Source organism: Rhineura floridana, chromosome 1 (genome assembly GCF_030035675.1).
Source record: "Rhineura floridana isolate rRhiFlo1 chromosome 1, rRhiFlo1.hap2, whole genome shotgun sequence".
Lineage (NCBI taxonomy): Eukaryota > Metazoa > Chordata > Lepidosauria > Squamata > Rhineuridae > Rhineura > Rhineura floridana.
In genome coordinates, this window is record NC_084480.1 from 81807956 (window position 1) to 81823242 (window position 15287).

General features: G+C 42.0%; 1 protein-coding gene across 4 annotated transcripts in view; it reads left to right on the forward strand.

The window, feature by feature from the left end:
- The window catches only part of CSNK1G3 (casein kinase 1 gamma 3), a 96936-nt gene that overhangs the window by 56429 nt on the left and 25220 nt on the right, over nt 1-15287 (forward strand). For all 4 annotated transcript variants that reach the window (XM_061625028.1, XM_061625046.1, XM_061625055.1 and 1 more), the window contains 6 exons: nt 7095-7329; nt 10809-10894; nt 10990-11074; nt 12398-12546; nt 13749-13844; nt 15129-15224. In XM_061625028.1, the coding sequence (XP_061481012.1) occupies nt 7095-7329; nt 10809-10894; nt 10990-11074; nt 12398-12546; nt 13749-13844; nt 15129-15224 (747 nt within the window). The remainder of the gene's footprint in view (nt 1-7094; nt 7330-10808; nt 10895-10989; nt 11075-12397; nt 12547-13748; nt 13845-15128; nt 15225-15287) is intronic.

Sequence of the window (15287 nt, forward strand, 5' to 3'; positions counted from 1 at the left end):
GTGAAATAGAATCTTGAGTATGCTGTGTATTTAGTGATAGAAAACCTAGACTTTGAACTTAGAGAATCTGAACTTTGTGAATTGTATTGGTCTGTTTCCCCAGGTAGCATGCCATCAAGTGGGCTGTAGCACTGCCTAGTGTCTGAAGGCAGGAATGCAGAAGAGTCAAGACCTTGGCTGCTGCTTCTGGTCCTCCTCAGTTCATTCCTGCCTTTGTCCTCAGGAGTTTCATTACAGCCTTAGCTTTGCTAATCTCTGTCAGTGTGTACTAGTGAGTCTCTGTTTGTGTGAGATAACAGTGTTGTGTGGAAGGGTGTGCTTGTGTGTTACATTGCTGGGGGGGTATCCTTTATTGTTTTCTCCCCATTTTAGTGGGACTTTGCTGGGTTTTTTCCTTTTCTCCCCCCCTTCCACTTAGGGCTTGGGGCGGCTGCCCAGCTGCGGGCTTTTCCCCTCCTCCCTTCCACTTGGAGCTTGCGGCTGCAACCCCGGCAGCTAGCAGGCTGGCTACAAGCAACAGCTAGCTCTCCCTGTCTTGTAGGGCTTGGGGCTGCGGCCCTGGAGCTCTCCATGCTTCTTGCCCAGAACTTGTGGCTGAGCTCCAGGCTTTGGTCCTAGACCACAGAGCTTCTCCTGGAGCTCGCAGCTGTGACTCTCGACCCCCATCTGTCTCAGAGCTGTTTTTTTGCCCGGAGCTCATGGCTGTGACTCTGGGTCTTTGTCACAGCGTCAGCAGGTGCCCCATCCTCTTGCCTGCAGTTCGCAGCAGCGAGACAAGCCTCAAGCAGCGGCTAGCAGCACTGTTGCTGAGGCAGCGGTGGCAGTATTAGACTGACTTCGCCCAGAGCTCACGGCTGCGACTCTGGGCTGCTGCTGCTGAGGAGTGGTAGTCCTTTTGGTGGCCTTCTTGACCTTTCCCTTGGTCACCATTTTCTTTTGCCTCCCAGCCACCATTTTCATTGCTTCCTGCCCTTTTTTCTCAGTTGCCATCTTGTTTGGATTAAGTTTTTTTTGCCCTTTTTTCTTTAAATTTTGGTTAGGTCTTCTGTATCTCTGGTCTTCTTCACTGTTACCTAATTTCCTGTGGTTCTTGTGGTTTTTATCTATATATATGTATATAACTATTTTCAAATATATATAACCCCTCCTACAGTGTGTGTGTTATACTTTGGTTACCACACCTCTCTACTGTGTGCGTGTATACCATGGCAGGCTCAGTTGCAATGGCGGATTCCTTTGACCAACTCTGATAGGGAACAGCAAGGCATGGCCAGTACCACAAGGCCTCTACACAAACCTTGTTCAAGCCTGAGATCCAAGCTGTCCAAGCACAAGGTTTCCAAACACCACTCCAAAGCTACCGCTAAGACTAAGCATGCTTCCACTCAGCTGGCTGCCAGGTGGGTACGGTATGTGACTACTCCTAGCTCCCTGGAAGCATCATCCACTATGGTCATCAGTGCTGAGGATGGGCCACACTCAGAAATACCTTTTATACGTTAAGAGAACTTAACAGTGCTTTTTCACTCTCCATCAGTGTCATTGGATGAGGACTTTGATGGTTTTCCTGAATAGCAATCGGAGCCTGCTTTGCCAGCTTGACAATCACTCCTGCCTCCTTCTACTTTCAGTCAGCCTGTTGTTGAGTCCAGGGTTCAGGCCCCTAATACTGGCATATTGGGGTTGGTTTCTGTTCTGATCTGTCTGTTAGACACATCAGTTGCTGTACCCCCACAACAGATGCCCTTGGTATCTGCGACTCTACAACTTGGCGGTCTGCCTCCTGCACAAGTTCTCTTGCTAGGCCTGCAGTTGACTCCTGCGCTTGTTTCTTACCTGAAGGATGCACTCCTGGGCTCCTTTCCGCAAGCCCAACTGTCCGCACAGCTGCTCATCCAGCCTTCTCCATGTTCCCATGTTCAATCCCCTCCAGTAGGACCTCTGCTGTTTCCTCTGCTATTCACCATCATTCAGAGGAAACTCAGGCACTGTCTCCAAATTCGTTTGACATCTCCAGAGGCAGAGTTCGAGGAGATGAGACGGACCCAACAGATGTGCCCATATCGCTAGAATGTGAGGTGGATGGAGCAGTCTGAAGTGGAAGAAGATTCCTTTCATCGCCTCTTTGAGCCAGCTGATCTCTTGTCGCTGTTTCACAGGATGCTGGACATCCTGGCTCTTCAGTCAGCTACATCTGAACTCACGCCTCCTCTAATTAAAGACCCCCAAATCTGCAATCCACTCACTTCCTAAATACTGTTCGTTGGACCCAGACTTCATGGATCATTTGAACATCCTGGCAGTTCATGAGCCAATTTCTGGTTTAGTTTAGTAACCAAATCTCTCCTTCCGAAAAAAGGGGTCTCCCAGCTTAAGGACCCGTCTGAAGAGAGACTCTGGAAAAACCATGATGCTTCGACCTATTCCATCAGAGCCTCTTGCGCTGCATCCATATTCACCAGACCTTCCATTATGTGACTCAATGAGCAATTGGTTGATCCCAATCTGGATCCTGTCAAGCTAAGAAGAACCCTGTTGAAGCTTCACGAGTTGTCAGCTTCTGTAGCTGATGCCATCCTGGACACGACACAGTTTGCGGCTCGTGCTATGTCTGCGGGTGTGGTAGCAGGGAGGACACTCTGTCTCCATCATTGGGATGCTGAGTCTGCAGCTCAACTCAATCTTTCTACTGCTCCATATATAGGCAGCATGCTGTTTGGAGAGCAGGCTTTCAAGTCTGTTTTGATGGATCCTAAAGACAAGCGGAAGCCTGTTTTAGCCACAAATAGAAAGGAGGATCAGAGACTATTTAGGTTTGCTCCATACCGTTCCTTTCAGCCATTTTTGAGGAATGCATTCCGGAGGAAGGGACTGCAACTTTGGGGCCCCCAGGGGATCCTGGTCCAAGCAGTGCTTCCATGGCTGTTCACAGCACCAGGGCAGGGCAAGCTCCTCTTCTTCCTCTTCTGGAAGAGGAGGTCACCAGCATAGCCAATATTGATGCCATTCCGGTTGGAGGCAGATTACTTCATTTTGCCAAGACTTGGCAACGCATAACTTTGGACTCTTTGGTAAGGGATCTAATAGCCTATGGCTGTACAATAGAGTTTTGGCAACCTCCTCCGAACAGGTTCCTGCCCTCCCATTTGTCCCACTCTGGAGAAACATATGGTGATGGAGGAGGCCATATGACATCTTCTGGACATAGCAGCTATAGAACCAGTGCCTCCTGCGGAATGCCACATGGGGGTTTATTCAATTCTGTTAGCAGTTCTCAAGACACATCTCTCCTGGAGAGCCGTTCTAGATCTCAAACTTGTAAACAGGTTTGTGAGGTATCGTTGCTTCAAAATGGAATCTCTAGCCTTGATCATAGAGGCTGTACAGGAAGGGGACTTTCTGGCATCTGTCGATTTGACAGAGATGTATCTTCATGTTCCTGTTTGTCTGACCCACAGACAATTTCTGAGGTTCGCATTTGGCCAACACTGTTTTCAGTACTGGGCCTTGCTGTTTGGTCTCTCATTGGCCTTGAGAGTGTTCACAAAGGTGATGATTACCCTGGTGCCCATTTCTACCTCCAGGGTGTTCACATCTACCCATATCTGGACAACTTTCTGGTCTGGGCAGAATCTGTGAACCAGGCAGTGACCCATATGCATCTTATTCTCATAGCCCTGAGGGACCACGGGTTTTTGGTAAACCTTGAAAAGAGTCATCCCTCTCCTACTCAGCTTTGCACTTGAGGGCCATTCTGGACACAACTTGAGCCACAGACTTCCTTTTCCCCGAGCGGATTGCAGCAATCAAAGTCATGGGATGCCTTCTGATGTGCAGCAAAGAGGCTGATGTCATGTTGCTTACGAAAGCTCTGGATATGTTTGTGTCAACCATTCATATTGTTTCTTGGGCTTGTCATCACATTCAACCGCTCCAATGGGCCAAGGTCCGCCTTCAGTCTCTGAGGGTAGAACACATCAGCAGGGTCCTGAATGTCACTGTGGACTGGTTCAGCAAGCAACAGGTGGCTCCATGGGAGTGGAAACTCCATCCAGCCGTGTTTTTCCTCCAACGCTGCTTTGGAGCCCTGATAGTGGTCTGTTTGCCTCAAGCCACAACACTCAGCTTCCAAGGTTCTTCTCAAGATATCTAGAGACAAAGGCTGAATCAGTAGATGTGCTCCTGAACCTGTGGCCGGAAGGTCTTCTATACATGTTCCCACCAGTGCCTCTGCTGGGTTGCACCCTGAGGAAGTTCAGTGAGAACGCTCTCAAATAGTGCTCCCTGCCCCATATTGGCCACATCGCCTGTGGTTCTCAGATCTCATGTCTCTCTCAGTCGCAGAGGCTTGGGAGGCTACTGGCATCCAGATCCCGACTGTGTCTGACGGCTTGGCATTTGAATGGAGACAGCTGACACACACAGGTCTATCACCAGAGGTCATTGACACCATTCTGGCCTCTAGACAACCATCTACTATTCCAATTTACCAGGATATGTGGTCTGTGTTTTCCAACTGGTGTGGCTCCCGCAGTCTCTGGCCTTCCAGAGCCATAGCGCAGCAGGTTCTGCAGTTCCTCCATAAGGGTTTGAAGATGGGAATCAAGCCCAACACTCTGTGTTGCCAGGCATCAGCAATTTCTTCAGTACTGTTAGTAAATGCTCATCCTCTGGTCAAGTGCTTTCTGAAACATGCTCTTCACTCTCTCCAGCAGTGTCTTGCCGCTTTCCAACCTGGAGCCTCTAGAAGATGCAGCAGGCACTGCAGCAACTCCCCTTTGAGCCACTCTGAATGGTGCCCTTGCGAGTCCTTTCTTCTAAAGTTCTATTTCTAGTGGCTATCACCTCGGCTAGATGAGTGTCAGACCTGGGAGCTCTGTCTTTGGCCCGCCATCTCTATATGTTCCATAAGGGCTCCATCATCCTGACCCGTCCTTTAGACCTAAAGTAAGTTCAGTGTTTCACTGCAGTCAGGACATTGTACTGCCATTGTTTTGTCCCAGTTTTGTCCATCCGCAGGAGAAATTCTGGCATTCCTTAGATGTCCATAGAGCCCCTAAGGTTTATTTAGTTCGTACTCAGGACATTCGAATAACTGAATCTTTGTTTGTATCTTTTCACCCAAGAACTCTGGGGGGAAGGGGGAGTCTCAAAGTCCACTTTATCTTGCTGGCTATGTGCCTCCATTACTCTGGCCTATGAGTTTCTTAAGCTTCTGGTACCTCGCAGTATCACGGCACAGTCTACTAGATCTGCAGCCAACATGGCTGCATTTGCAACAAATGCACCTCTTGTGGATAGTTGCAGAGCTGTGGTATGGTCGACCCCAGACTCTTTCGTTAAACACTATTAAGATAGACCGTTATGCCTCTGCTGATGTCTCATTTGGGAGGCGTGTCCTGCAACAAGTAGTAGCTCATGTTTAGGAAGTGGGGTTTTCCCTCCCTACTAGGGCTGCTTTTGTACATCCCACTTGATGGCATACTACCTGGGGAAAATGGACCATTGGTCTCACCTGAAAGGTGATTTTCCCAGGTATCATGCCATCATGATCCTCCCTGATGGGGGCTGCCTACAAGTTCTTACTTGTTTTATTAGCTTTGTATATTAACTTTCTTACATGTTCTTAGTGCTAACCTTGTTTGATTGGATGCATAATGTTTTCCTGAGTCAAGACTTTGTTGTATATATTCCAAGCTATGGCTGCTCCTTTGTTTGTGCAGTGGTCCGTTTCTTTCATTGTTTTGTATGTTCTCCATATGACTGCTATCAAGAGGTCTTTCTTCAGCCTCATCTGGAATGAACTGAGGACTGGAAGGAGCTGTCCGGGTCTTGACTCCTCTGCATTCCTGCCTTCAGACAGTAGGCAGTGCTACAGCCCACTTGATGACATGATACCTGGGAAAACCACCTTTCAGGTGAGACCAACGGTCTGGTCTCTGTTGTTCATGGAAAGGGCTAAACAGCAATTCAGGCAACTGGCACTCCAACCATCTAACCACTGGAGTCCTCCTTGGGCCTTAGCCTCTCTGGGCTTCTGAAATTTCACTTGAGATTGCCTTCAGGTTCATTTTCATTGTAATGTCTGGAAAGGTGATTCAAACAAACTGATTTTTAGGATATAGCATTCTGCACTCAGTACCAGTTTCTGTGCATATGTAATCCAGGTGCAGATTTGCGTAATGTTCACAGGCCTATTTATTCAGTAGCCATTTAATGAACAAGGCAGTGCTGGCATTCTAGTAAGCTGGTTGAATTCTTATCACATGTACATTTTCTTAATAAAATCATGAAGCCAGATTCTTTTTTTCTGGGTGGAGTCAGATATTGTCACCTTGCCCAGTTTTTGCTTGGGTGTGTTAAAGCTTAAAAGTGGCTTCCTAATAATCTTAATGGACAGAATGTAAGCACTGCTTATTTGAACAAAGAACAATTAGAACACACACACTGGCTTTGCATAAGCCATCAAACGTATGGACTCCCAGAAAGGAGATCACAACTATTTTGCTTCTTCTCTGTTGTTTTACTGCTGAACTGAGTTATGGTTTGGCTTAGCGTACTGTCCAAACATTAGCTCATGGTTTAACTCTGTCCATGCAAACCATGAGTTTTAAACCATAGGACAAGCCTTGTTCATAGTTTGTGGTTTGTCTGGACAGGGCTAAATTATACATCTGGGTGTAGATGGCATGCTAAGCCAAGCCATGACTTTAGCTCAGCATGGCAGCAGCAAAATGACGAGGGAGGAACAAAGTGGCTGGGACTCTCCACGTTTGTTTGTTCGCACTAAGCCTAAGCCACTCAGTTTACTCCCTAGGCATAAAACACCCCCTACTGCTGCAGCCTCAACCAAAGCAGGAAGGTTTGGGCTGCCATCCAATCCACACTTACCTAGGAGTAAGCCCTGATGAACCCACTTCTGAATAGATATGTATTGGATTGCAGCCTTGATCAAAGGAAATAGTTTTTCATTTGGCCCATGAAGAAACATGCTCCTTCAAGACAGAAAAGGTATGTCAATGATTGCTTTTATTTGTTCTGCTATTAGTTTTTTTTTTTTTAACCCAACAACTTACTTTCATTCTATTTAACAGATTTCTCGAATGGAATATGTTCATTCAAAGAACTTAATATACAGAGATGTAAAACCTGAAAACTTCTTAATAGGACGACCAGGAAACAAAACTCAACAAATTATTCATATTATAGATTTTGGTTTGGCAAAAGAATATATAGATCCAGAGACAAAGAAGCACATACCATACCGAGAACACAAAAGCCTTACAGGAACTGCCAGATACATGAGTATAAATACACATTTAGGAAAAGGTATGTATTCATTTTTTGAATACAAATTCTAAACTTGTGTTTTGTAATCATTTCTGCAAACTAATTCTTGTTTTTGTAGTTCAGATAGGCTTCATTTTTTTCTTTGTTGTTTTTAATATGCTGCCATATATTCCTGTGACGGTATGGGGGTGGTATTGCTATTGTGTTGTTGTTGTTTATTGTTATGTTTTTATAGCCTGTTTTATTTGTTTTCTTTTAACATTGTGTAAGTCTCTTGGGGACATTTGGGTATCAAGTGACTTATTATTAACAATAATAATAAATTCATTTTATTGAAGCATGCTTAATGAGGACTGCATGTTGGGTATAAAAAAACACATCCTAGTGAGTTGTCAGCTTTGAAAACCTTTAAAAAGGGTGAGAGGAGTCTTGAGCAGCTCCTGTAGGAAGACAGACTAGAACACTTGGGATTTTTAGTTTTAAAGAATAGGCAAGTGAGTGGGGACATTATAGAAATGTGTAAAATGGAGTGTGGAGAAATGAGGAGACATTTTTCCTCTCGTCATACTAGAAGCCAGGGCCAGCCAATTAAGGTGAATGGTGGAAGATTCAGGATATACAAAAGGAATTATTAACACAGTCCATATAGTTAAACTATGGTATTCACTTACATAAGATGTAATGATAGCTGCCAATTTGGACAGCTTTAAAGAGAGATTAGACAAACTAATGGAGGATAGGGCTATCGATGGTTATGCATCATGATGGCTATATATTAAGGTTGATATGCCTCTAAATACTAGTTGCTGGGGAATACCAGTAGGAGAGTGCTTTGTGTTCATGTTGTACTTGTGGGTTCCTCATAGGCACCCACTTGGCCCCTGTCAGAAAAGATGCTCGAACAAATAGGGTCTTTGATCTGATTTCGTAGGGGTGCTCTTACATTCATTTCCCCCTTCTATCAGTTTTGCTAGGATTATTTTGGCTTCATAGCCATGTACACAACATCTACAGTTGTAACCTGTAGTAAGGAAGGGGAGTTAGGGCTTTCCAAGTGAAAACTTCCCCTGGAAACCTGAGGCAGAAAAATATAGTAAATGAAAAAAGTAGCAATTTATGCCACAAGTGATTGGGAAAGATACTGTTAGGTAAAATCCTATTTTCTGGGCCTAAAAGATACTTGGAAGCTTTGTGACCCAAAGTTGGAACACGATGGAACACTGCTAAGGCCGGAGGAGGGAGGGGGGCAACAGCCGCTCTAAGTTTCGTTTCCTGCCCTGGGAACTTAGCCCCAGAGGTGCCTGCCAGTCGGCAGCAATGTTTTAGCAATGTCTTAGAAGATAATCATTCAGCTGTCCTTGACTGTTTTGCCTCTCATGTGCCTTGTACTTCCCTCATGCTCATGTACTTCCCTCATGCTCACGCTCCTAAATGTAGTGTACAGTTAATTTTATAAAGTTCATAGATGGGCAACTGGTTTCAGCTCCATGGGCTGTATTAAATAGTAAATGTGCCAGATGGATGTAGCTAACTTGCATATGTAAGCTTCGTGCAACAAGCACGTATTGGATGCCAAACTAGCATTAGCGAACATGTGCCTTTTTCCAAAGTTGGAAAAGGTGTTCAGAGGTGAGAGTGTAAACTAGTTAGTGGAAGGAATGGAGAAACTACCTTGATAACAAACCAGGGCAAAGAATTAATGGTAAGTCAAGCTAACATGCCATCTGTCTCGCGTTTTTACCCCACCTCCAAAATTTCTGTAGCCATGAGAAATAGCAAATAAGTTTTATACGAACTTGAAAAATTGAAAGCTTGGGTTCATAAGATTCTTAATTAGTTCATGCTGCAGGATTACACTGTAGGTTATTTTTATATTTCTTTGTTATAATCTTGAATAGTATTTGGCAACTTACCCTGAGTGAGTGGATAACAGTAAGCTTGCTATTTATTTAGCAGATTTATATCCCACTTCTTGATTACAGTCCTCAAAATGGCACACAACATGCAGAATGGACTTCTGTCAGCAGAATGGGGCTTTCCTTTTCTCTCATCCTTCCTACAGCTCCTCTGTCTGCCCTCAAATTGTCTCAAGTTGCACAAGGACACTTATTACATGTTGTTGGATATCACGCATATAATGAATATACTAAGAACCACACATTTCAAATGAAAATAAAATGACTTGCTTGAGGAGGATCTAGCATATTCTTCTCTGCAGGGTAGCTGGTGTTAGATGGCTTGTGCTGAGGGAGAATAACAGAAGCAGTTTTTTTGTGTTGTCTTTGCCTAGCTGCCTCTTACTCTCCAATCTTGCAAAATTATTCTAGCCTTGTAATAAAAAAAGGATTGTGTAATTCACCACGTGTCCCATGTGCTTAAGGCCTTCTCCTTACATTTCCATATACAGTGTGTTTCTTTTTACCTTAGGATATCTGTTTACCTTTCCCTCATTCCAACAGGACAGTGAAGGAGTCGTGAGGTGCAGCAGCCTCCATTATTGCTATTATACATTTACCTAACCCCTAAAAGAAGATAAGCTGGGGAGTGAGTTCCAGAGCTGGAGGGCCACCACAGAAAATGCACTTGTCCCCAGTTGTCATGTGTCTAAACTCTGAAGGCAGGGGCACCCGTAGCAAGGCCTCTGAAGATTTCAAGAGAAGAGGCCAGGCTCTCAGATGCTTAAAGATGTCTTGATGTTCCACTGCTTAGAAGGTTGTGTTCTGAAGGCTGTGGACATGGCTTGCTTTTTAACTTCTTGTAGAAAGAGTAAGCCCTTTGTTTCAGAAGAGGTCAACAGAGCAGTGTTTCTTCTTTCCTTGCTCTAGATTTGGTACATCTAGGGCTAGAATCATGGTAGTTTCACAAGCAGCTTTCAGAAGCCGATGTATGAACTTGTTCTCTGTTTCTTCAAAAGAGAGAACAGTGTGTTCCATGGGCACCTTTCATAAAACACACACATTTAAAACTAAAAGCAGTGTTCTTCATAGATGATACTATTTTCTCCCCCAGTCCTGAAAGGGAACTGTGAACAGCTTTGCTTGCAGCTTTTGGAAACCTTCCACATTCCCCTAAAAAGAAGCAGTGGGTGGGAGGAAAGAAAAGCACAGGTTTCTGAAAGTAGTAGGGAAGGTGGATCATTTATTGCATTCAGGAAGAGGGAGAGCTAGAATAGAGTTAAAAGTGTCTTGCACTTCTAGAACACAGCTCCTATAGTCTTAAGCCTCTAATACCTTGTTTATTGCAGAAATGGCAATAATACAGGGCCCTTTCAAGGCTATTTCCTAATTAAATATATTATTTCTGTAGACTAGTAGTTGTTAAATGCACACCCTGTATTTCCATACTTTTAAAGTCATACTTTTTGAGTTTATAGAACATTTTACCTATAATTATACTTGAGAAAAAGCTGTAGAGTATAAAATACATTTATATTTATAACTGTACATTTTATATCATTGCTTTCGCATATATCAGTTCAGAATTTGGATAGTCTTGACATTTTAACTTTACTTTTTCAGAGCAAAGTAGAAGAGATGATTTGGAAGCTTTAGGTCATATGTTCATGTATTTTTTAAGAGGCAGTCTTCCATGGCAAGGCTTAAAGGTATTATGTTAATTCTTTGAATATTTTGTTTCCTTTAGTATTGTCATAGTTTCATAAAATATTTCTGAAGCAATTTGATATCTTTTTAAATTTAGGCAGATACATTGAAAGAACGGTATCAGAAAATTGGAGACACAAAGCGAGCAACCCCCATAGAAGTCCTGTGTGAAAACTTCCCAGGTAATCAGTTCTTCTGTAAAAGAACAGTCTGTATAGATATTACATTGCCAGTTTTCATTTGGTCATTAGATTATAGCACAAAATGTTCATACTTATGATACAAGTGTCATGGATGCATGTTTTCTCTTGGTTGAATTAGTGTTAAACATAATGGTGAGGAAACAGGTGTCGGTATTCCATGTGTTCCTGCACAGTTTTTCTTTGCCTGCTATGTAAGAGAAACTGTTGTGTTTTTCACTCTGTTCAGTTGCTTCTAATAGCTTTTATGAAGCTGACCATGCCATTGGTGGCTTGTAGAAGTTGTGTGGTAAACTCATAGGGTAGATCTCTGAAATGAGCTCTGCGGCTTCCAAGTGGGTTTCCATCACCAATAGTTCAAGAATTCATGTTGAGATAATTATCACACAAAAAGCAAAATATTTTGTTTTTGAAACATCTTACAAAAGTTGTGTTATCTCCAAAACTGCTAATCCTAATGAACAACTGATAAGAGTATTTAGGGGACGCACCTCTTTTAAAAGCTAATATCAGTCCTTTGAATTGGGCCTGGAAACTGACTGGAAGCTAGTGAAGATGATAAAGCACTGGCACAATATGATCACATCTTCCCGTTCCAGTTAACAATCTTTCTGCCCTATTTTGAACCCACTGAGGTTTCTGGACCATGTTCTTATAATGCGTTGCTTATTGTTTATGTGAATTGTCAAAGCTTAGTTTCCTCTTGTGCACTAAATTAAACTTTGTAAAAAGATACTCTCTATTTGAAGACTATATTCAGGATTAAATAAAGTATGTTTCTGAGCTTGATTCAAAGTGCTGGTTTTAACCTATAAAGCTTTACACGACTTGGGACCACAATAGCTGATGGCACGTCTCTCCTGACACAAACCCACCCGTACACTGTGGTCAACATCCAAGGCCCTCCTCTGGGTGCCTACTCTGAGGGAAGCTGGGAGTCTGGCAACAAGGGAGAGGGCTTTCTCAGTGGTGGCCCCCAAATTATGGATCTCCCTGATGGGGTGCGTCTGGCACCAACATTGTTATCTTTTCGGCGCCAGGTCAAGACTTTCCTCTTCTCCCAGGCATTTTAGCATGTGTTTTTAAATTGTTTTTTTTTAAATGTGTTTTTAAATTTGTATATTTGTTTTTAATGTTTTTAATTGTTGTAAACTGCCCAGAGAGCTTCGGCTATGGGGCGGTATACAAATGTAGTAGTAGTAGTAGTAGTAGTAGTAGTAGTAGTAGTAGTAGTAGTAGTAGTAGTAATAATGTTCTGTTTTTAATAATTGTTAGAAAATTATGATCAGTTCTTTATTCATGTAGAGGAAATGGCTACATATCTTCGTTATGTGAGAAGACTAGATTTTTTTGAAAAACCAGACTATGACTACTTAAGAAAGCTCTTTACAGACTTGTTTGATCGGAAGGGCTATATGTTTGATTATGAATATGACTGGATTGGTAAACAGCTGGTAAGTACAGTTTAAAAAGTACTCTTTAAATGTTCCTGAAACTAATGACAAAAAATAAGTGCTAACATAGAGATTGCTTTTCTGTAATATAGCAAATATATAGATATATAGAAGATATATCCTCTATTATTGCTAATCTTTTTTGAAGCCTTAGGCAGAAATTTCATAGGACCTTTGTTTCTCTTTGGGAAGAATACTTAGGTTATATTTGTCTTGTATTTTAAGTGTGTAGAGGATACTGTTTACTCTGTAAGCAGGACTTCAGCAGTAGGAACTGTAAAAGCTATATCCTGTTTCACATTCCATTGTATATATCTGACTCCTGCTGCTCTCTTTTGTTTGTCAGGTTTAATCAAAGGAGCTAATGAGGTCATGTTTACAGAAATTAGCACTAAGATATTAAATCCACGTTCTTCCAGTTTAACAATATGGTAGCCTATAAAATTGTTTAATCATACCAAGGGAAGTTGTGTGTTCACATAAGCCACAGTGCAGCTTAGAATGTATTAAATTCACAAATTTAGATAGGGTTAAAAGGCAAGTGTATTGCAAGTGTAACTTGGTTGTCAGATTTCTCTTGCCTCACTATAGATCATCTGGCTTAGAACATTAACTGAAGCATTTATCTAGATAGCCTTTCACCAGTGCATTCCAGTTACTAGTTATACTTTACTTTCTGATAGTAAGTTTAAACTGTATAATGAAAGGGGACTTCTGATGTTTTGAAGAGTTGAAAGCCTGCATCAGCTGGACTGCCCTCCTTCCCATGGCTAACTAAGGCAGTTCTAGCTGGACAGTCCACGATCCCCTGCTTCCCAACTGCCTTGTCAGGAGGAGCCTACACTGATATATTGCTTATTGTGTTAGCCCATCCCTCTCAGATATGCATTTATGTTACTTGTGTAAGCTGCCTTGGAAATATATGTATCCTGAAAGGTGGGATAGTAATAATAATACTACTTTAAGCTCAGGTTAGCCTTGCAAATGGATCCAAAAATAACTAACCTTTCTATTTACATATATTGATTCTGGTAATTTTTTGCATGATAGTCATTCTTTCTTACCAAAGACATAGGTTTGTGGCTGACTTAGTGCTATAGGAATCTCAAAATACCTTTCAATCAGTTTTTCAAAATATGTTGGTAACTTTAAAAACCTACAAGTTTATTTTACCAGTATTCAACATAATGTATTGTTTGTAGCCTACTCCAGTGGGTTCAATCCATTCGGATCCTGCAGTATCTTCCAATAGAGAAGCACACCCTCACAGAGATAAGATGCAACAGTCCAAAAATCAGGTATTCTGTCCATCAGTGTCTACCATTTGTACAGTGGAAGGTTGCTTTTTTGCCTCTCTCCAGAACCTAGTTTTTTTAAGAATAGCATGAAGTCTTTAGACACAGCTTGAACTTCAGCTGTGAGCAAAGGTTTTGGAATTAGTACATTTCTCTGTTCTATCATTGTTAGCTCTTCTTTTTAGCAAGGACTTCATGGAAGTAAACAAAATACAGTCAGGAAATAGTTTTAGATCAGCAGTAATAATTGGTGCTTCCTGGTAAAGATTCTCAAGTGGGAACTGTTGGCACGACCTAAAACACCAAAGAGTTGAGCTATATAGTACAATTTTATAAATGTTCTTGAAACGGTTCATTGCTTGCTCATAGTCTGTGGAGTATTGTACAGTTCATATATTCTGCATTTCTAGAAGTGGTGCAACCATTTATGTTGGAACTATGTTGATGTTTTCACAACAACAGTACATATACTATCAAATATTAGCAGTAGCTCACAGTGGCTCCATTTATTCTTTGAGCGTCCTCATCAGAAGGCGTTTTTTCCAAGCTCAAGTTAGTGGAAGGAGCATGGTCCATCTGGTAAAATGGATAAAGGTAAACTGCTGGTAACTTGTGCCTGTAAAAAGTAGGTTCGTGCAACCTGGCTCAGGACTCAATGGGAAGTGTAAGAAATGTACATTACAGATTTCACACATATGTAAAAATGTGGATCTGTCAAAACTTCATTTTCTGCATACATTTTATGTTTGTTGTGTTAACTTCAGCTTTAAAGGATTTTTTTAAAAAGTTTGTCAGGTTTGATTTTTAACTTACATATTAAATGTAACTGTGTCAGTCTACACTGAGTGCAAATGAATAATTTATTTCAATCAAAGATCAGTACATAAAAAAAGCATAAGTAAACAAGATCATATCAAGTACATACTGAGTGTGCATACCATGGAAGTACTGAAGATCTCATATTTTAAGAATGCATCATTCAAGAGCTTTTTAGAAAAAAAAGCTTATCCCATCCCAAATGCCCCCAAGTATTCCTATTTTGCATGGGGTTTTATGTTTGAATTTTTTGTTGAGTGAGTCCAATTATTGTTGGTCTAAAAAAACTTTAAACTTAATTTTCTGCATTTAGATGAATAGGTATGCTTATTGCTACATGTGCTTAGGTGCCCATGTGTTCCTGTGAATTTTATGTAGAATATAGGTGATTAGCCGCATGATGTGTTTAATATGTTTTGGGTTCTTATTCCTTCTCTTCCATACATGCTTAATGCATTGTTTAACTGGCAGTCGACAGACCACAGGGCAGCTTGGGACCCCCATCAAGCTAATCCCCATCACTTGAGAGCTCACCTAGCAGCTGACAGACATGGTGGCTCGGTACAGGTATTTTCTGTTATTTGCATGACTATTTCCACATATTTATCTTTGGGCACACATTGCCATGCT